We start from the raw sequence: 24,153 nt of genomic DNA on the forward strand, positions 1-24,153 counted from the left end.
TGGCAGCAGTTCTCTGAAAACGAAAGTTAAAAAGGTCTTTCATTATATTTTCAATGCATGAAGGGGAGGGTGGCAGGGTGTGAGGTAGTGGACATAGGAAATATATTAGGAACCCATGTTTCAGTTATTATCCTGAAATTTGAAACACTATCCCAAAATCAAAGTTTTGGTAATACCATATAATAACAGTAACTACATCACTTCTTGTTTATTGATATTTTTATTGAGGTTTGTAGCTGATGACTTTACATGTGATTGTACAGAGCATTTAAGAAAAAAAAAAGGATGTAAAGGTTGTACAAGGGAAATATCCAATAGCTTGAAATCTGGTAGGTGTATATGAAAAGAATAACGCCATGTGTAAATATATGAAGATCCTAGGAGACCAAAGCCACAATAGCTATACTTGTTTCTAAAAAGTGAGTTTTCTTATCAACAAGGAATAGGACAATTAGTTGTTAGTTTTAAAAATAAACTATTGTTTTTTAGAAAGACATATTTTGAATTAGATTTAATGCTTGGCAAGGCGGAAAACAGTATGGAAAAACTTCCAAGTTATCCATCCACTTCCAATGCATTCGCAGAAATGAAATGAAGGCAAATCAACCTGACTCTACAAATCTTGATTTTCTAGTTCACAGGCAAAGGTCAGCGTTAAAATATACAAACAAGTGATACTTTATAAATGAACACATTCTGATTATCTGTAGTTGTTTCAAGACATATCAGTTTTTATTACTTAGGGTGATGAAGGAAATCCTTATTCTCAAATGAGACATGAAAACCAAATTTGAATGTTTTTTCTCATTTTTATTGATTCAAAATGTCATTCAATATGTAAACCAGTTTGACAACTTGAAATTCAGGGCATTAAAAAATACTCCAGAGGACTAAGCACTGATTAGTCTAAGAATATACTCTGTCCTAGTCACTGTATCCTGAGTTCCAACCCCAAAGACTTCTACCTACTGCTAAAGCATTGAAGATACTGACTTAACTTTGCCAAACATCTTTTGATAACAATCAATATATTTCATTTTGAAGTCAGGATCATTTTGCCTGTTTTACATTCAGAAGAAACACAGGGATTTTTAAACTTAGAAAGCTATTTTAGGTCTTGGTTTTAAACATATTTCCTTGCCAATTTAGGATGAATTTTTGTAGTCTTGGATCATTGAGATGAACTTAACTCCTTTAAGATTTAAAATCCTCTGATTTTGAACTAATTGTAAATCTTTTGTAACCTCATCTATAGATCAAAGAGTGGAGCATCATCATTTAAAAATTATTCAATCTGAATGGCCATGTTTAAATTGTATAGTTAGAAGCCTGCTTTACTTTCCTCTTCTTTCAAACTCTTTCCTTTAGTATTCTAGAATGAAAGGAGCATTGGGAATACTTTTAGGTGCATTTGGATTATGGAGTACTTTGATAACCCACCATGTACAACTGTATGTAGAATTTTATGAATTGACTACAATAATTAAAGGCAGAGAACTTGAGAGTAATATTTGGAGCAGAGTAGTTATTTGTTCAGTCTCAATGTAATATTCATATATATAATAATAAATTATTCTATAGTATGAATATTGCTTGGTTATGAATTATTTTGTACAATGTACATAATTCTAATATAATATTAATTTCATATGTATTAGAAAGATTCATAATAGAGCTCTAAACAGTACAAAGCTACTAAAAGCATTAGCTCTGTTGGTGTTGAATAGAGTCAGCAGATTAGAGAGTGAAGATGAATTGAGACAAAATACTTATATTTAAGAAACATTTATAAAATATTGATGTTTCCTTGAGACAAGGTATAGCTAGATAAGAAATATCTCAAGAGTGTTTAAAGTATTTACTGTTTCCTGTGGAATTAGCAGAATATCAGAATATAAGAAACTCCAATTTTACTTTTTGGAATACACCTGTAACATTTGGCATAGTCTATAAGATTTTTATCACTGCAAATGACTTCATTATTCTTTCCTGGGAAACTTTTCTCTGTAACTCTAGTTTAGATCCTGTCACCTCACCATAAGTTTGCTAACTTGGTTGGTTTCTGCTGTTCTGTTGTTCATATTGTAGTTGAAGAGACTTGTTTACCCCAATAGAGATTTGTTCATGTATAGTCATTCTTGATTTTTTCACATAAGTCAAAGTTCTTTCACAATTCTTCTTAAAAATTAGTTTGCATTTACCTTTGAAATACTCTAATGGGACACAAATCATCAAATGAGAACAATGCTCTTGACACACTACTAAGAGAAAAAGAAACATCAAAACTTAGCTGAAATCAAGACATTTGAATAGTAACTTAGAGGTGCTAGATGTGAAAGAAATGCTGACTTTAAATTTTTTTTCAAATAAAGAAGGGATAGCAATATCTTTCAATGACATTATGCAAAACTATATTAACTACCTGTTTTACTGCAGAAATCACGAAGTTTTAAATATCGTAAACAAGCTATTTCTTCTGCAGGCTGTAAACAAGTGGAATCAGAGTGTGTTAGTATGTGTACAGGTGAAACTTTCCCTTTTAAACCAAAGAGAGTGTAATCAGTGTTAATTAGTAAATAAGAAAGTTTCTTCTTATGGCCTAATCAGGAAAGAAGCAACTACCAACACATTTAAGTTCTGCTAGCCTACAAATGAAAATTTAGTTGTTTAATATTCTTCAGATATTATAAAGAACATATTTGCTGATTACAAAATTAAATTTAATGTTGGGATCCATTGAATATATTTTATGAACTCAAGAAAGCTTATGTAAAATCCATTTGCACAATAATGCTTCCATAATCTATTGTGCAATGTTGTTGCTTTGCTTTTGTGCCTCCATCTTCCTAATTTAATGATGTGCAGAAATCTAACATAAGCTATATTGAAAGCATTACTTAGAAATGCATAGTAATTGTTTATGTGGTAAGTTAAAATTATGAATCACTAGAAATGAACTAATTAAATTTCAACACCTTGGTCTACAATATACTGGGAAGTTCATATATATTGTTATTTTATCTCAAAAATTTTCTTAGAGAAGAAAGGATATTCACGCCAATATCTTCAGATCTGCTCAAAACTAAAAAATTAAGACTTTGAGTTTTTGGTTTTTTCACTCTCCAAATGAATTGACATGCATTGTAGTTCTGTAGTGTTTTTTCCCCTCCACAATACATCACAGGCTAAGTGCTGTGGCTCAAACCTGTAATCACGGCTACTCAGGAGGCTGAGACAGGAGGATCACTTGAGACCAAGAGTCTGAGGCTGCAGTGAGCTGGGATTGTGCCACTGCCCTTCAGTCTTTGTGACAGAGCAAGACCCCATCTCTTTAATACAGCAGAAAAATCCAAGCAGTAGCACTTTGGTACAGTACTGATAGACAAATTATAAACACAAATTGTTTCTTCATTATTAGGGGATGATATAGATTAGTCTGGAGTTGATCTTTAGACAACTCATAAACTATTTTTCCTCTCCCTTTTGGTCCTTACAGTAATGTAGAAAGTCAGTCAAAGTTTTTAATGTCATTCCTTAAAGTAAGCAAGCTTGACAATAACATTTCAACATGTGTTGGGGATCCAGGGAAGCTGAAGACAATGCCTAAAATTAAATATGTGGGTCCTTTATAAATGTTACTAATTCCCTTATATGCTTATATCTATTATGAAAAGTTTTGTCATACCAATCAATATTGATAAAAATCTTAAACCTAAATCTTAAAGATCCTTTCCTTACTATGTCAACATTTTTAGTTATGATGGATATTTTAAAATACAGATGATAAACTACATCTTAATTTAGAGGCATTGTGAATTATTTTTTTACAGGAAGTTAAGGATATTTCCCTTACCTGCTTTTTATTAATGTATTTTCCTGATTATTGTTACTTCAAGATAATTGTTCTGTCAGTTCGTTTTTGTTATTATAATTATTTTAGCACAGTAATTTATTATTCAACTTCAGTGTGTTTAATTATAATATAGTGGAAACAGGAAGGGATGCCCATAAAATTTAATTCCAACCAATTTCTCCTTCACCAAATTTGGACTTTGCCACAAATATTTATCAATTAGGAACAGGGGCTGTGCAACAATCCATCAGCTTCAGAATTAACTGAACATGAGGTCCATTAGCTAGTGTCCCTGATAAAGTATCATGTGAACTAGACTTCAAAGAGGAAAAACAACCAAGTCTAAAAATGTTACAAAAATATTATTTGACAAGAAAGTAAACATTTGTTTGTTTCAGTGGCATAAGTTTTACTTCTAACTGGCTAAATAAGCTGTATTATAGCTCTATACTATATCTGTTTGATGGAAATTCACTTCTTACTGGAAAGTCAGATGAACACATAAAAATATACAGATAAGCAGATCATAAATGTCTCAGGATATTAAAAAAATTGAGTCACAAAAGATGGTAGAAAAAAGAAAAATTTAAAAATCATTAATCATCAACAGCTCTATAAGAAAATGTATATGAAGAAGATTCAAGTTCAGGAATTCAACCCTTGCTAGTGTAAACAGGGCAAAATGAATACGTTAGATATATGCAAATTTCTATTGAAATATATGTAAAATTAGTTCCTTTATCCACTTTAATTTTTTATTATGGTTACATAAAACTTGCAGGGGAAATCTCTCTCTGTTATAATCTTTGGGATCTTAAGTCTCTCTGAAAGCATGCCATTTATGATGTATAGAGTTCAAAAATCTCACTCTTTTTTCTTGATGCAAGAGCGTGGTAGTAACTTTATATGCTGAATGTTCTTCTGCACCAGTTTATGTATTCAAGTGATCTTTCTTCAACTTGGTCTATGTAGAGCTTGAGAGGCTACCTGCTTCAATTTTCCATATAGAAACACAAAAATAATGGGCAGGGAGGTAGCAATGTCAGAAAATCAGCAAGCTGAATTGAGGTAGTTTCCCCATTTTTCTGTGAAACCAGCTTCTTACTGACAGAGATACTTTCATGTAGGTTACTGTTTGACAAAACAAGCATAAGTGCTCATAATCCACAGACCACATTTGTGTTTCTGAAGTTACCATAAACACATCTAAAAAGGATTCTTTTATTGCCAAATGTATTCTACGTATCAGGTGGGTTAAACGCCTTGGACGTGCTAATATTGCCATAGTGTGGTGTGAGAAAACCGAATTACCATTAATGCTTGTCATTCTCCTCCAACATAAAATCTGTAGACTTAAAAAATATTCATGCCAATTGACTAAAAAGGAATGATACATAAAATATTTTGAGGTGATGTGAAGGTTATGATGCACTCTGGCCCAGCAGAAATTTTTTTGTCATGTATTTATAAACTATATACAGATTATTGGCCATTCTCTAAACTTGGTTTAAGATAGTCATTTATAGATGGATAGTGTTTAGATTTTTGAAAAAGGAAACCCCAAGATAAAACACGCCACAGGAGAAATTATAATTTGGCAGATTCCGTTTAGCTTTGCCCTAACAGGGGATCTGTACCTGGACACTGCTATAAAGGATCTGCAGTAATGAGAGATCTAGAAAATTTCCTGGAAAGAACTTCTTTATCTTTTCCTATTTCCATCACATAGAATAAGAAAAAAACACAATAAAAGTCTTATTATATCTTTATAAAATGAATATTCTCTTTGCAGCTTTTAGCAAATTCAGGAAATTTGAATTTCTAACATCAAAATGGAATGTACAAAGGAGGAAAAAAATATGACTCACCCAGACCCCAAATTTGATATTTATATCTCTGATTGAATCTATTTTCAAAGGTAAGCATAGTGACTGCACCTGGTTTTAGATAGTAAATAGTAACATATATGTTAACCTGCTCAAAATTAAGTGATGCATCTGATTTCAGCCAAAATAAACATGCCCATTCCATTTTTCTGGTTTACTTTGTCTGCAAACCTGTAAGATTTTGTGCTTAGCTTATTCATCTAGGCAGAGTGATTTCTTTTGCATGGCTCATTTGGGCCATGGAGGATTAGCAAAGTTTATGTATTGAAAACAGAAGGAAAGAAAGGCGAGAAAAATAAAAAGACTAATTAATCATATAGTACATACATCAATACAATATCTTCTAAATCTCAATCAGTTGTTTATTGGTTGGCAAACAAGTTTCACTTTTACAACAAATATTAGTAATGAGGTCATCCAACTTTGAGACCATACAAAATGGATCATAAATTAAAAAAAAAAATTATATGTGCTGCTAATTTACCTTTTGTATTCCTACATTACTCAAAATCCTGTCAAATAAATAAATTTTCCTGTTAATAAACAGAAGACTTTTTTTAAAAAAATCACTTCAAAATAATTTGACCTTTCAATTCTTACTACGAGGGAGTGAATTTCTTCTAAAAATCGGTAGTGCAGGTGCCCACTTGGGGATCAGACTGAGCATTCAGCACTTTAATGCCTATGGAAAACCGTTTTCACATGCAGAAGTCCCACTAGTTCTATAGACACCTTTTGACTTCTAGAATCATAGCTAGTGTCCTGGTGATGAACTGCTTGCCAAATATGCTTTGCATTACAACAGATGTGCCCTGTAAACATAAAAGTTTGTCCTGCTCTAGTTTGCAAAAAACACTGTTGGAAATATTCTGACTGCATAAAGATATATAGTGAGGGAAGGAAGTCTAATTTTATTTATTTTATTTTTTTGTAAAAAATAATTTGTTTGCATTACTAGAAAATGATTCTTATAAAGTGATAGTTTCATTTATTTATTTTTTGCCAGGCGAAATTTTAAAGGAAAAAAAGGCGAAAAAGAAAAAAAGAAAGAAAATGAAGAAAGAGAAGAAAGGAAGGAAACTTTGCTCTCTTACTGGTAGACAAACTTGCAAGACCAGCACAAAAGAAAAAGAAATTTTTTTTTTCTACTACATTAACAGGACTCAAATTCTGGAGGAACAGAAAGCAGACTATATGTGCAATGCTAGTATCTGTACATTACATAGAAATTGTTCAACTTTTTTCTGCCATTAGTTTTATCATCAGTTAATACAGCAAATCATAAAATATGCATTTAGCATATAATTCTAGAATTCCCCTCCATTTCATTATTAATTTTGTTGTTTTATTTTGTTTTCCACAGCTATTGCAGTTGTGGTGAATTCAGGTTGTGAGTGACCGAAAACCCTATGTGATACAGTTTTGCTTTGCTTTTATGTTTGCTTGTGCAGCACTCCAATCTAGATGCAGCATTGTTACTAATTTCAGACAACTGTTCTGGCCTTTTAAAAAGCAGGTCCTTGTAATTTTAGTAACAGAGCATCAGAGATGTTAAAACAGACACAACGTAATTCAACAAGGCCACAATGAGTGCCATTTTCTTCATATCTTGTTCATTAACATAATGAAGTCTCCATCTGAAGGGGAAAGGACAAGAAAGGATGGGGTACAGGAGAATTTTAGCAGTTATCTTTCTCCCCTGGGCTGACCTAAAAATCCCATTTAAAAAAAAAAAAAAAGTCTGAGAGTTTGTGTTTGTCTTTTGAGGACAGCATAAAGATTTAGGAGTACACACATTATTACCACTGCTTATATCAACTCAGAATAGTCAACAAGATGTTAGCAGTTTTGTTGGTTTCAATTTCTGTCTCATCTTCTATAGACTAGTGACCAAATGAGCAGGTCCTTTTGAACTTCCCTCGGGAGGGGTCCCATCTTTGTTTGGAGGAACTATAAATCCATCACTGCTGCCGCGACCTAGCTGGTAGTAAGTATGCAGCTGATGGACGTGGTTTCTGGAGCCTAGGTTTGGCATGCTTTTGTAGTAAACATCTTCGGCATCACCACATTTGGCCGGTGGGGGTTCGGTCTGGGTGCTGGTGGTAACACTCTCTGTGGCGGCCACACCAGCCAGTGTCGGCATGCTGGTATAGAGAGAGTCTCTATGGGGTGACTGGAGATCTTCTGTGTGCTCGTTGGTTAGCAAAGGGAAAAAGCTCTCACTGTGGTCTTGGGGGATCCGCCTTCTGGTATAGTGGTGTGGCTGGTGGTTCTCGGTGGAGTATACTCTTGGGGGCAGCAAAGGAGCATCAGATTCCTCATGAATGAGTTCCAGGCCCAAACTCTCCTCGTGGTTAAACGAGGAGGCATCATCCAGGACAATGGCATCTTCTTCCCTTCCACTGCCAAGGTTATTCACCAGCTTGTTCATCAGATTCCTGTTCTGTTCGCTGGAGCGCTCGTGGTTGTTCAGGTAAGAAGGGATATAGTTGGAAGTGAGTTCCTTCAGAATCTTTTTCTCTAAGGCGGTCTCGTTATGGTTATAGCCACGGTCTATGATTTGCACACAGTTGCTCAGGTATTCGCCGCTGGCAATGCTGTAACTATTGCCATGGTTACCATTCAGTGGTAGAGTATCCATGACACTTGTATCCCTGGCATTGTTCAGAAGCCCCTCTGAAAAAGATTACAAGATACTATGACATTTATATCCAACAAGTCATAGAACACACACACAAACACAGAAGAAAAAACATTCATCGACTATGAAATATGTATAAATTGCTAGCATTTACTTAAGTATAAAATGTTTGGAAGGAAACCTAAAATATTATTAAATCTATATATGTGTATAATTGGACCAGTGATTGAAATCATATAAATGGGAAAATCATATTTAAAGTAGATCTTTAAAAGAATTTTTAAAAACCTATAAATTATCAATTTGCAATTGCCACACAAACATCGGCTGACATTATTTGAAGTATATTTGGTTATAACTTGACGAAATAACACAAAATTTTGGTATAGTCATTCATAGCTTTCAATTTATACACATCAAAGTCAGTTAAATAATTCATTACCTTTAATTTTACATATTGTCTTAACATCAAAATAGGTATAATATTAACATAATTCATGTGTGGTACTTTGAATATACTGGTCAAAAGTAAAAGCAATAAGCAGTGTCTAATAAATTGATACTTAATTTTGTAAGATTAAAAATAATCCCTACATAGAAAACCACAAAAGGATTATGTTAAATTTGTCAGAATGATGAGGTCATGAAGTAATGTTTAGTCAGATAAATGGCACGTCAAAAGAACTGACAGCTAGGAATTTTCAAAACAAAAGTATTTGGATTTACTTTCCAATTTTTTTTTTCTGCTATAAGGACTTTGGCTGTTATTGTATGCTATGCTATTGTATACTATCCCATCAGAGATTTTTTTAGGGTCATTAGGTAATACTACAAAAGAATGTGGAAAGACACAGGTATCTGGTGCCTGAAAACATTGTGTCAGTATTAATGTTACCATTATGTAATGAATGATGGATTTGTGTGCATGTTAAAGTTTGGGTTTAAAAGAGGATAAACATTTTATTCTGGTAAGAAACAGCTGCAGTGAAATAAATCTGACCACATATTTCTTCAAGGTTTTTGCCTTCCCTTGAACGAACAGAAATCCGAGAATCTATAGTAGTTTCATAAATCACTTCAAATGCAACCACAAAATGAAAAAAACACATTTAACCAATACTGGTAAATAAGAAAGGGTGTTTATTTACAGATAAATTAATTGGAGAATTCTATTAAACTTCTTAATATATTGGTAACTTGTGAAAATACAGCATTCATTCTATATCTGTGATGCAGTTATTTATCAAAACCCAACTAGTTTCATTACTGGTTTAAATTATGTGTTTCAAATATGTCAATTTTTATTTGGACTCCTGATGCATACTGTGTATTCAACTAGGACAGTTTTCAAAATTAGCAATGCATAAATTGTATTAATAAGCAGCCATCACAGACATAGGGTGAAGCAATTTATTTTCATTTTATATCTTGTAGACAAATCCACAATGTTAAGAAAAAATAAAAGTAAATGCTTCTTAAAGGGCTGTATGTGATGGGTGATAGCTTTTGCAGAAGCTGCTATGGTATGCTTGATGGCTATGGTTGGATGGCTGATGCATTGAAACACGTGTTTATTATTTCGGTTTATCAATGCATTAGGTAAGGGCTGAAAACAGCCATAGTAAAATAAAGTGGATATGTTGCACGTGACACATTTTTATGATGGAATGTACTAATAAAAATTAAAAGTTTATGAATTACTTAGCAAAAATAAATGCTTAATTTAAAAACAATTTAACTCACACAAACATTACATGAAACTTAACAACTATGTTGATTATGTGACAATAAAAGAATCAGACAACAAAAGCGTCTAATCTCTATTAACATATATTTATATAAGTTGATTCATAGGCTTTTTAGTTTTTAAATTGTGAGATGAACTGTTTTTAATAACTACATCATCTATATGTGATGCAATAAAAGTGAACTAAAAAAAATTACATTTGATATGCAATGTTTAGCTTTACTCCCATACTTGTCTCTCTGTAGGGCTCTAAACGACAGCATGAAGAAAAGGAAAGAAAAAACAACAAGTAAGCTTACAGCGACAGTAGAAGAAACATGAGTAAAAAGCAAATTGATGATATGCAGAAAAAAGAGTCAAAGGAAATAATTTCCACTGCCCCAAAATTCATGAGTCTGGGTTACATGATTTCTCATAATTAAAAATACTGAAATGTTAGTCAGAAAATAAGAAATCCCCCTTAACACATGCTAATATAATGAGTCTTTTAAAAAGTGTTTCCACCGTTCGTAAATTTCAAACAAATACACACTTAAGATTATCACACAAACCAAGGAGAGTAAAAATTTGAGGGCAGACCATGACTATTTTCACCAATATATTTCAATGTCACATATGTGTGTGTATGTTAGAGTATACCTGCTTCAAGGAATGTTATTTAATTTTAAATTTTTTCAGTAAAAGTATAAATAAAATCTGAAGCTTTTATACACAGAGAAACCAGAGTTGAAGACTTTCATAATTGTGTTCATTTTTTCCCGCCTTCTGTATCTTCTCTTTTCCTGCACAAAAGTTATTTCCCTATTTTATATATATGAATTTTTTAAATCAGTTTTAAATAAAAACTGATCAACATTGTCATTTTTGGAACTCATATTCAAAGGTTGTGTAATTATGGAGGAAAAAAGATGAAATGTATTTATTATTCTGAATACAGAAAATGTGAGGGGAAAAACGCAACCAACAATATTAGGTTTTCTTCTGGATTGTTGCACAATTGTATGCGATCAAACATTTTGAGACTTGATCCTTTAAACAACAATCCTGTCCAAATTATTTTTTAAGGGAAAAAACTTCTTAACCAAGTTAACAGAGTTGTTCTTGCTGATTTTGTCTACAAAAAGACTAAAGTATCATAAAATAAAAACCAGCAAATTCACTGGGCCAGATCATTGCAAAGGGTTCTATCTTATTATAATTTAATGATAGTTTAAAGAGACAGTTTTGGTACTTTAAAGGTTGATTTGCTTCTCAGAAAAAGATCAACAACATTTCAAAATGCAAAGGAAATCTCTTTTAAAGTTTCAAAAGAGTTTAAGAATAAGAATTTGAAAGGAAGGGCCAAGCCAGTATATCAAGAGATGTAAATGCTTGGAGGCTCATTATGGCTCATTCCTTAAATGAAAACATTTTAGAACTGGAAAACACATGAGAAATCACTGAAGTTCAATTCCTACTTTTCAGAGAAGAGGAGACTGCAGCCCAGAGGGGCTGAGCCTTTATCTAACACCACACCCTGCTAATATGGCAGAACTGGGATCAGAAAAAAGTCTTCGAGACTTCTTCCAATTCTGTCTGCTTCAATCTCCTTCACTTCACATCTGCCTTAGGCTTTGAATACTACCACAGAAAATCTATTTATATACATTCTAAAATGATCTTGTATTCTTACCAACTGTAATATATTCTTCACTATATTCCATTCTAGGACTATGTTTCTTTAAAATTTAAGAATTGAATTAAATTACTTTAAAATGTAAATTATTTTAGTAAAATCATGACTTCCTCTCTAAATTATGTTTTGTTGACAGGTTTTTGTATAATGAGATTTATCTTTACAAAAATTAAATTCCTAATACTGACAAGAAGATAATGGTCCTAATACTGACAAGAAGTACTCAGCATGAAATTTAAAATATTTCCAGATAGACTCTGAATTCAGTGTAATAAAAGTATATTATTCATCTTCATTTCTAATTCTGTATGCTTCAGTGACACAATAAACACATCTTTACATATTTTAAATAAATGGTGTTACAACCAAGAATAGATACTTTAAATCAGAATGCTTCTATGCTTGGATAGCATTGGTGCAACTGAATCAGAGGACCCACAGAATAGAACCAAGTGGTAATTCAATATAAACCACTCCAGTACATACCGAGCCACCTATATTTCATGTAAGATTTCACCTTGCCAGTAAGAATATAAGTGCATTCATCTGAAAGCATAAGATTAGTAGCAATATGACAATCACCAAGATTTATTTTTGGTCAGTGGTAAAAAAGAATTATTTTAAGCACTACCATAGTTTCTTAACATCTTAAAAAATATTAAAACATTATATAGTGTACAATTCAACTTCTGACTCTGGAAAACATTAATAAAGTTATTTACTTTTTTTTTTTTAAAGTCAGTAAAGTTATTGAATTTACTGGAATAAAAGACAAATTCATTCAGAAGAATCCTTTGTGTATTTATTGATAATCTCAGTAGCAATAACCAATCATAGATCCCAAGAATAAAAGTTTGTATCAATACAATATTATTTAAAATTCTTACATTGTGAGAATTGCAGTTTGATAGTTTTTATGGAAGTATTCCATCCTTGGAAAAATCTCATACTTTAAGATACCAGTAAAAATAAAGTAAGACAAGAAGGCAGATATTGAATTAGGAAAAACATACAGATTAATCAGTGTTACTTTTTCATTATATAAGAAATTAGAAATTATATCTGAATTAGCAAAAAAGTTAAACAAAATGCGGTCCAAATTTATTAATTGTTTTGAAATAATTACCTATGACTCTTCTATGTAAGGTGAATAAATGTAGAATACATTTAATTTCCAGATAGGGTGAAAATCTTCATTTAACATCATTAAAAATTTACTAATATGTCAGCACATATTAATATGTTTATAATGACACAATTAACCTGTCACTTGTCCTAAGGAAAATAAAGAAAAAAGCAAAATAAAACAAGCCTTTATAGGGTCTAATAAATTGTCCTGCCAAACCACATCTGATGCATTGTGTAATGTACAATTCATTGAGTGCTACAATGAAATAGGGACATTGAGATATAAAGAGACACTTTAGGTGGGGTAACCAAGAAGAAAGACCCAGAAACTGTCTCATATTGATGGTTCTGATTCATTACAGAAATGGAAGACTAAAGGAAGACAGGATAGCTGTTTCCAAGTATTTAAAGGATTGCCATAGACAACAGAAGAATGCTTTGCTCTTCTTTGTTCTAGAGGCCAGAGACAAATTTCAGCTTAGAGGAAGGAAAAAAATATACATAACAAATGGAGTGTTTCAACAATAGAATATATGAGATTCTGAGGTAGGATGGGCCCCATTAGGGGAAATACTTAAGCACAAGCTGACAGAATGTCAGCAATGATGTAAAGAGAATTCGATGAGCTCTATGCTTTCTAATTCTAAAGACATGCACCCTTTAAGAAATTTGAAATTGAAAGTGAGCTGAATTATCTCATTGTATCGACAAATGACTTGCCTATATTCCTGCAGTCACTTTTGATTATTGACTTTGGTGTTTCTGAAATAATGTAAAATCATCCTTCGTATCTGGCAAGATGCCTCCTGAGGAAGCGCAGATGGTTTTAGACACACAATGGCCTTATTTTAACAAATATATCCTTTTCTGCAATGGCACATTCACACTAAGTTGCACACACTCACACCACTAATCCTTCACCTGTGACTAAGAAAAACAACAACAATAACAAAGATTTCCACAGAGGATAGTAGAAATGTTATTTAAAATTGCCTAGAAAATTTAAATACTGCCAGTCACATTCAACTTGAAAGAATCATGGAAGTCTCTTTGTAATTGTGAATTTTCTTTCAAATATAATTTCAAGTAAGTGGATCACTGACTAGGACTTTTAAAAAACTTTTATTTGAATAATTTTCTCTTGTGGTCTCTTTACATATGATATATTTTAAGTTTTCTGTGTCCCTAACACATTTTTATACTCAGGAAAGATAAAACCATGTTCGAATGCTTATATTGTAAGTGGTTTTAAAGAGATCTATGGGTTTTTTTTTTTTTTTTTTCTGAGATACAATTAATTTTTGGGTCATTTTTAAGCTGGAGGACGTACAGAGGAACCATACTCAAAAGCCTTGTTTTTAACATGTAGCTGCAGAAGAAAAAGCAATTTTATGATCTGCCTGAGCCAGCTCTTACTGGCAATGGCAGAGCTAAGGCAGAACCCAAGCTGCTACTGCCCAGTACACTGTTTTTATCCTCCACTGCTTAGTTCAACGTAATTCTCCCAGAGTTGATTTAAATGCTTTCATCAGTACTAATGGTTTGTGCTCAGAGTGTACTTTATGGTATAACAAATTAAGATTTATTTTCTTGATCTTGTAATATTAAGACTACTGAATCAAGTCTTCTTTTATGTTACTTACCTTAAGAAAATATCTCATTTCTCAAAATGAATACATAGATATTTAATATAAAAACAAATGAACAACAAGTACTGACAAACCACAATACATTTTATAACATTATGGAGAAACAAACACGTATTGATGAAGCAGGCATTTGTTTATCAGAAGGAATCCATTTCTTACTAAGGAAAACCTAAGGAAAATGGAAAATAAAAGCACCAAGAAGGGTGGAATGCGAAAGGAGTCTGCATGTCTGCTTCCAAAACAAAGAAAGGCAGGAGAAAGAAAAATAGAATGTGCCCATAAAAGCTACATAAAATGGGACTCTCACTTGAAAAACTTAAGATAAACTCCAGCACACCTTGTGCGTTGTACATGCTGACAGAAGGGTTGTTACAGACCGCCGGTTCCCCAAGCAATGTATTATAGGGATTGTTAGTACCATGCGGACGAAGCAGAGCATTGCTTATAAGATGATTAGCCATGGCTCCTGGAGCAGCCCCATAGAAAGACAGAGGAAAAAAAAAAAAAAAGGTCAATCAGGCAAATGTGTTTGAAAAAAAGAAAGGAAACATTTAGAATGACAACAATTGATATAGTCCTGATTACAGGCAGGCAGCTAACTAGACTAAAAAAATATGCCACTTAGAGCACACATTTCCAACAATGCACATATCTGAGTCAATGGGAAGGAAAGAAAATGATTTACAATGTTGATTAAGCTACATTTAAGGTTTTCTTTTTCCCAAGGTGTATGTTAGAATATATTTCCATGCTTGCTAAAAATGAAAATGAAAATGAAAAAAAGCAAAATCTAATCATTCATACAAACAAAACACAAAACAAAAGTCAAAAAAAGTTTAAAACAGAAAAAGAAAAGCAAAAATTAAAACATTCCCTCATTCACAGAAACCACTGGATTGTTTCCAATGAAAGTAAAAAAGGATAAAAGGCAACTTTTATGATAAAACACTCATTTGGAGAGCAGTTGTTGACACAACAGAATTTGACATTTCTGAAATTCTATGAAGAGGAATCATTTAAGATGAAATAAAACAAAATATAATCACCCATTAGTACACCATGGTAAGCATACTAATTTGGTGATCTTACAAATCTGATAAAAAATCATAGAGATGGTATTTTTAAATATTGTAAGTAAATTATTAAGTTTACAATGTCAAGCAATATACATATATATACATATATAACACTCCATTTTCCGTTTCCCAACTGGCTGTTTGGAATTTGACATAGCAACGAAACAGTATTAAATTCTTTCACCCTTTTGTGAATACTTTTTGTTCTTAGTTTCTAACACCATCAGCATGACTTGCAACTTTCCATCCTCCAAAGCCATTTAACCAAGAAGCAAAGATCAGAGGAGAAGTTTTATTAATATACTTAGGACATTTATGAAAATAATAGAATTGTGTATTTGTGTTAGATGAGAAAGAAAGAAAAAGTCACAAAGGAAAGGAAAATACAAATGGCATGGGAATAGTCATGTTGAACTGAGAAGTATATGTTAATTTAAATATATGTATTACAGGATGAAAACACAAGCTATAGGCTGGGAGACAGACTTGTAAAACAAATTTACAAATATTTTTAATCCAAAAAAGAACTAGTATCGAGCATGCAGAAAGAAGACTCAAAAGTCAACATTAAAAAAAAAACTAATAGCAACAACAAACACTCCAATTAGAAAATGGTTCAAAAGCGTAAACAGACATTTTGTGGAAGAGGATACACAAGTGGCAAATAATCTTATGAAACAAATTGTTATTGGCCTTAAAGAAATACAGGTTAAAACCACAATGAGACATTACTACATATCTAAAATAAAAATGATGAAAAATACTAAACGATGGCAAGAATGCAGAGAAATGATTATTTGGACATCGTTGGTGGGAATGCAAAATAATACAGCCATTCTGGAAAACAGTTTGGCAGTTTCTTATAAAACTACTTGTGCAATTATTATGACACCCAGCAACTGCATTCTTGAACATTTATCCCAGAGAAATGGAAATTTACATTCACACAAAAACCTGTACATGAATGTTCATTGCAACTTTATTTGTAGTAGCTCCAAACTGGAAACAACCCAAATTTCCTTCAACTGGTGAGTGGTCAAACAATCTGTAGTATTTCCATACCATGAAATACTAGTCAACAACCAAAAGGAACAAACTATTGATACACATAAAAACTTGGATAAATCTTTAGAGAATTTTACTGAGTAAGAAAAGTCAATCCCCAAAATTTACATACTGTTTAATTTCATTTATACATGTAATGTTCTTGAAATGACGAAATTATAGAAATGGAGAACGGATAACTGGTTGCCAGGGGTTAAAGATAGAGGATGGAAGTAAGTGAGTATTGTCATGAAGGGCAGCATGAAGCATCCTTGTGGTCATAAAATTATCTACTCTGTATCTTCACTATGATGGTGTAAATATGAACTTACTTTGTGGGTAAAATTGCATAGAACTAAACACATACATACAATTAACTACAGGTTAAACTAAAGAAATCTGAACAAGAGTGGTGGATTGTATCAATATTAATATTCTGGGGTGATACTGCAGTATAGTTTCACAAAATATGAGGGAAACTGGGTAAGTGATACAATATCTCTCAGTATTACTTCCTACAACAGCATGTGAATCTACAATTATCTCAAAATAATAAGTAATTAGGCCGGGCACAGTGGCTCACACCTGTAATCCCAGCACTTTAGCAATCCATATTAAATTAATGAAACAACAACAAAAAAGTCACTCCTAAAAACTGTTAAAAATGAGAAGGGAAGTGTGGGTAGTAGTATTTTCGATCTTTTCTAAATTATAACTCTTTGTCAGAGTAAATTATCAGTCAAGTAACAAATGTCTTAACCTCAACATTGAAAAAATGAACATATCTTGATTTAAAGGACACTATCCCTTGTCAGATCTCTAGAGTTGGAAGGCATCAGTTCATTCAGGAAATAACTCATGTGTTTGCAACCTGTATTTCTTGCAAATAATTAGCGTAGAACTGTCACCGAATTTTTCACTTTCTAAGTGTTCAATATTTGCTTTCTGAAGATGTAAAACATATACATCTAAATGTTCTTACATAGTGCAACGGCAGATTTGCAATCTATTGTGTAACGGGCCTATAAGGGCATTATTTTCCATTAATGAATTAAATATATGGTATTTTAAGAGAAAAAAGGAGTTCATCATAGTGCCTTTCAGAAAAAAAAATAAAAAATCGTACATCTTGAACATTTATATTGTTGATATTCTGCAAATTTAAGATGAATAACAGGATTTAGTCTGCATAGCATATTAGAAAACCAAATTATCTGTAAATTATACTTCCCATCTTATATTTATTATTCTAGATATTTTTCAAGTAAAAAAGTAAAATTAGTTTTCTAATACAATAATTTCTAAAATCACCCTAAATAAGCATTTAAATAGAAAATGAAAGGTATAAGTTAAAATGAACTAGTGTAAAAAATCTTAAAAAACATATAATTGCCAAAATTCTTTATACTCCCTCAAAGATAAGGGCAAGATTTTTATGGCTAAGGCTTGCAGTTGCATCTCTCTGTATTTCCCTTCATTGCTATACATTATCTAATTTGAACTAATTGGAAAACAAATAATAAGGTAGGGAGATTGCACGCCACTCTTCTTCCTTGCTTCATATAGCTCCAAAAGTAAAATATTTCTTTGTCTTAAATACATATATATTTTTTCTATGTTGATCTAAAAGAAGATAATTTGAAAAAAGAAAAATGCACTTTTGAATAAGGAACAATTGATTTGGGAAGAATCAAACGCAAGCAAGAAGCGGATGACTCAACTTTCTGGTTTCTGTGTTTATCATTCACTTTATTGAAAAGCCAAGAATACAAGAACAAAAAAGGATTAATCATACAAAGAAAGAGGAGTTTTATATTGGATTTCTAATGAAACTATCAAAGATTTTAAAAATATTCTATGTGGTTATATCTATCCTGGCATAAGCTTCCTTGTCAGTTTTTGTAAGTGTTTTCTAATTTTGAATGTATTTTAAAACTACTTTGATCAGTGAAACTATTAATCTGAGAAGACAGTTAGTTCTAAAGTTCATTTTCTTTTTCAATCATTTCTGCAAAGCTGGAAAATCCAGCAACAATGGCAGAAATACTATATAGCTAAGTGTTATGACACAATGGTGGCTACATGGAACAATATTTACTCTCAGCCATGTGGCTTTGGTAGGTTGCTTCTTCACATCTCAATGTAATCCAGAATCAGTTATTGATCTGTAGCCCTAATGAGTGTCATGCAGTCATAACTGGAGATCTATCTGCTGGTTACACTGGAACCATATAAAGATTTATAAAAAAATAACATAAAAGTATTAAGGAAAATGCATGTTCCTCTTTACCCTTGTTATTAAGGACCTTTTCCTGACAAAAGAAAATAATCGCTACTTAAAAATCACTTGCTTCTTTATTGTCTAGCACTCACTTTCATGCCTCATGCACCATTTGAAATCAATGTAATTATTGTTTCTGAAATTAACTCTGCAAATGGAGAGTTATAATTCAAATGAGGTCTTCAGCAACAGAAACAAAAAAGAAAGAAATGGAATTTGATGATTAGTGTTTTTCAAAGTGTATAAAGACACAGATAAGCTCTGTGGGTTTGTGAGTATGAAAGAGTAAGGGATATGTCTGAGTAATCAAACAATTTTTCCTCATTTGATTCACCTAATGTAAGAATTAAATACTTTTCCATGACTATTTAGGACTCGGAGTGGCCTCGAGAGGACATGCTTCCTATCACTCTACCAAACAAGTACAATTTTTCTGGAAGGTACTATCACATAGTTCCTACAGTCCACACTCACTAAGTAAGCATTTCAATTATACTTCTGAATAGTAGCACTGACTGTGCTGAAAACAAAACCTAGCTTGCTGCCAATGCCTAGATCTTTTAACTAAAAACTTGCACAGAAGCTGTCTTCCTCCCCCTTTTATGTGCAAAGTTACTTTTGTCTTTTCTCTGTAGCTGCACTGCATTTCTCTTGCCTTTGCTGAAGTCTATTCTGTTTGCTTTTGGCTGTCTCCTCAATTGACTTAGGTCATTTTTAATTCTAATACTGTCTTCCAGGATTCTGTCTACCCTGTCTCTTCCTCTTCCTTGCAACCAGCTTCTGATTTGTAAACTTCCCTTCTAATAGCTGTGAAACTGTTGAAGACTTCCAAGAAGTTCAGTGTTTACAGACCATCTGTCACTGTTTCTCAGCTGAAAAGTTGGGCTTACTCGTTAGTCAGTTTGAAGACATACATATGATGGTGAATTTTGGGGGCTCAGGGAGGACGAGATAGTTACAATATTACATATGTGAAAAGAAGGTTCATGTGTTCATGTGCTAATTTTTCCTGGAATGGAGAGGCACCATGAAAAAGCAATATATAGGGGTTTTCACTGCTCTACATCAAGTATCTCAATAGTCCCTAGAACTCAAAAAAATATTTGTTTAATTAATGAAAAAACTTACGTGAAATTGATGGCATCTTGAAAATATAAAACTAAATCAAATTTATCCATTATGAGTAGTCTTATAATTTTAGTAAATTTTTTAATAGTGTCAATTGTCCAGTTCCTAATGTAATTTATTTCCTTCGAATCCTATATCAGGTACTCTACTATCTAAACGTTAAAAGCAGAAATAAACAATCATATGTTATTTGGAAATACAAAAGGCTACCTGAATACTAACTGTGGATAACAACAGAAAACAAAACAAAACAAAACAAAAAACAACTCACTACCTGCCATGACTCAAAGTAAAAAGCCCAAATTTGGGTTAAAAATAAAGTGGCTATAGGAAAATGACAGTTCCTTAATCATTTAACTCACAAACTCCTGGCTACGGTCTAGTCATACTTGCTTAATTGCTATCAGAAACAAGAATTAGCCCTCTAATAAAGCCATGGAAAATTATTTAAGATTGAATTACAATATATGTGTATCAAGCACGGCATAGTGTCTCACGCCTGTAACCCAACACTTCGGGAGGCTGAGGTGGGTGGATTACTTGAGGTCTGGAGCTCCATATCAGCCTGGCCAGCATGGTGAAATCCCGTCTCTACTAAAAATACAAAAAAATTGGCCAGGCATGGCGGAGCATGCCTATAGTACCAGCTACTCAGGAGGCTGAGGCAGGAGGATCTCCTGAGCCTGGAAGGCAGAGGTTGCAGTTAGCTGAGATCACACTACTGCATTCCTGCCTGGGCGACAAAGCAAGACCCTGTCTCAATAACTAAATAAATAATAAAGGAAAACAATATATGTGAATCATTACCATGGTTTTCAATAGAAGGCCCAGCACAAAATTTTTATTTCTGATGAAAGTGAGATACAAAGCAAAAATGATTTTCGTATTCTATACTGAAAAACTTGGGGAAGTTTCTTTAACACATGTTTAGAAAAAAGTCAGATCCTAAAGCCACTGAAATAGATTCAGTTAAACTCATAGTCATTTTAAGAAGGGTTCTCTTCTTTCTTTACTTCATTTATACCTGATGATCTAGACTGATATAAAAATTGTGAATGAGTGAATTTTGAATGAAATAATGAGTCACACTCTTCTCAAATGTATAGTTTTAACACAAAACTGTGATTTTTTTTTTCTTATGAAAATAGAATAGGTGTTTTGACATTGCGGGGCCCTGAATGACAGCACTGTCTGGGCTGGTTCAGTGTAACTGAGGACTGGAAATCTAAGGCTGAATGATGTGCTTTGAAACTGTAAAGTAAAAAACACATCTGAAAAAGGATGACAGTTGGAGCTCACTTGAATCTATCATTCAGAAACATAATTCAAACAACGCTTCTTCTTGACAGCAGGCTAACAAAAGTATACTGAAAAGATCTTAAAATAACTTGAATTGCCACTCTACTCTGACCTCAGACTTTATTTCTTTTTTTAAATGCACTTGCATTCTGGTTTGATCATATTGAATGGCCAAAGTTTTAAAATTCAAAACCTTGGTGATCTAATGAACCAACTGAATACAACCATTCATCAATAGTCATATAGCAAGATGCCTCAATTTTCAAATTCTTATATCTATAAATATTTAAGATGACAAATGTTCTGTTTGCTTTATCCTAATAAAATAGTTATACTCTGATGGTTCTTTCTTCTCTAATATCCTCCAGTCCAGTCCCTCATGTTTCTCTCTCCTTTGTCTTGACATAACATTTCTTATGAAGTCATTTCTAATATATATTAATGTATATAAATTAGAGTTTTGCATAAAACACAGTTACTACTGAGTGATGTCTCTCTATTTTTGTTTTCAGACCTTAATTTTGCCCCACAGTGAAGACTTAATTTGTAACAGGCAAAAACAGTTTTTCTAATGGTTGTATTTTCTAGGGCATTAGAACACTAACTTCAGTGTAAAGCAAGGGATCTTTCACAGAGAGATGAGATCTATGAAGTTGGGAAATCCTTAACACTGCATGTAAAATGGTTTAGGTGTATGTTTGTATGCTAAATTGTGCACATTCACATGTCTGCACTTCCTTCTGATGAAAGAGTCCAATGGCTTTTATTTCCTTTACAAAGAATTAAAAAACTGGTATAAAGGAATAAGAGGCAAGTTTCTTCCCTTAGTGAGTAAAATATAATGTAAACAAGAAAACTGAAAAAAGTAAATTAGAAGTACTCCAAATATACGTTATATTTATATCACCTAATTGACTGTAAGATTGCATTATGGAGAAAGGTTATAACTCAAAATTTATAACTGAATACAATTTTTAACATCATCTAATCTACCACCATTATTTAATACATAAAGAATCACAGGCTGAGGTATTTATAATTTATTCAAGGTCACACATGACCTCTGGTAGTTTTATTTAAATATGTTTAAATCTGTGATTTTCAAAATATTTTTTTGGATCCTCTTCCTCAAAAAATGTTTCAACATAATTTTATTAGGAGCCTTGTAGGAGTTCATTAATCTTTCCAAACACTTTCTGATAATATCGAATTACTTTATTTTCATATTCTTGTATTAAATTATATAAAATAAATGAATAAAAAAGAAAGTAAATAGACAAAAGAAGCAGCTTCAGAATTACAGAGAACGGATTCAGTAGGCATTGCCTATTTTAAGTATTTTGTTTCCTATTTTTAGCTTTTTGGTGTAGCAAAACAATATCAACACATATAAACAATCTACAGAAGGTGCAAACAATGATTAGTTCAACTTGATTGGGCTACTTTATAAAACAGGGAGAGCTATATAAATCAATACCAAGTCACTTATTAAAAAAAACAACGAATAGAATCTACATGACACCTTTCAAAGTTACATAAGTTTTAAAATCACAGAATCCATAATTTTAGATTTTAATGTTTTAATTCGAACAATGAAATTACAAAGTCAAAAAAGAAATATTTCATTAAACGCTAAGAACTCTTTCATCATTTTTTTTCCTAAAGTCATAAATTGAAGAGCTGACATCTTGATTTATCACATTGTGCACTTTTAATAGCCAACAAGTTTGCTATTAAATTTTAATCAACCTGCCTATTAAATTTCATTCAAATCGTTTGGAGATACTTCAGCTTCTTTTAATAGCTAATTCATTCACTGGGAATCCATTAATATGGATTTCAATGATACATTTTCTCTAAAGTACAGATTAAGTTATTGTTAGTTCAATATAAAATGACATAGTCTGAATTCAGAGGTGTTGCCTCTATTTTAACATACAAATCTGAAGATTCAGACTTGGAAACCCTAGAAGTTACCTCTTCAATTCCTCTTATTTTGTACTAACTGACTACATACGTGTCTTCTTGTTCAGACACGAGTTTTTCCACAATAAATACTTAAAAGTCAAATCACTAGGTCATATCTTGTGCACATTTTCAGCTTATTGAAGTAACATACTGCCAAAGTGCTGTCAAACGTGCTTGTACAATTCACTTTCCCATGAACAGTGCACTTATTCTCTCAAATTCTTGCTAGGATTTAGCACTGTCAGACTGACATTTTTGCCAATCAGATAGAGTATAAAATGATATTTCATATCACTGTTATACTCTGCATTTCTTATTACTATAAAGGTGGGTAATTTTTCATATATTTATTCGCTTTAAGGGTTTCTTTTTTGTGAGTTGTCTGTTCTTATCTTTTGCTCACATTTTTATTGAGTGTTTGAATTTCATTTATTAATTTGTAGACATTCTTTATACAACATGGGCACTAGCATTTTGTTTTTTATATATGTTGTTTACACTTTCTCCCTATGGCTTATGTGTTATGAGTACTGTTTCAATGTTGAGACAATGACCTTATCTGTCTTTTTCTTATAGGTTGTGATCATTTTTATTTTTTTAAAATTAATTAATTTATTTTTTATTATACTTTAAGTTCTAGGGTACATGTGGGTAACGTGCAGGTTTGTTACATACGTATACTTGTGCCATGTTGGCATGCTGCACCCATCAACTCGTCAGCACCCATCAACTCGTCATTTCATTTTTTTTTTTTAAAAACTCCTTCTTTAATCTAAAA

At 32.3% G+C, this 24,153-nt stretch overlaps 1 protein-coding gene across 3 annotated transcripts in view; it reads right to left on the bottom strand.

Moving 5' to 3' along the window:
- Positions 1–201: 201 nt before the first annotated feature.
- Positions 202–24,153, bottom strand: part of ADGRL3 (adhesion G protein-coupled receptor L3) — an 868,510-nt gene continuing 844,558 nt past the window's right edge. For 2 of the 3 annotated variants that reach the window (XM_025386284.1, XM_025386285.1), the window contains one exon: positions 202–8,415. In XM_025386284.1, the coding sequence (XP_025242069.1) occupies positions 7,616–8,415 (800 nt within the window). In that variant the 3' untranslated portion in view covers positions 202–7,615. Of the gene's footprint in view, positions 8,416–10,324; positions 10,377–24,153 lie in introns of all 3 variants that reach the window. The other variant, XM_025386286.1, reaches the window with a different exon arrangement.

This window comes from Theropithecus gelada, chromosome 5 (assembly GCF_003255815.1).
Source record: "Theropithecus gelada isolate Dixy chromosome 5, Tgel_1.0, whole genome shotgun sequence".
Classification (NCBI taxonomy): Eukaryota; Metazoa; Chordata; class Mammalia; order Primates; family Cercopithecidae; genus Theropithecus; species Theropithecus gelada.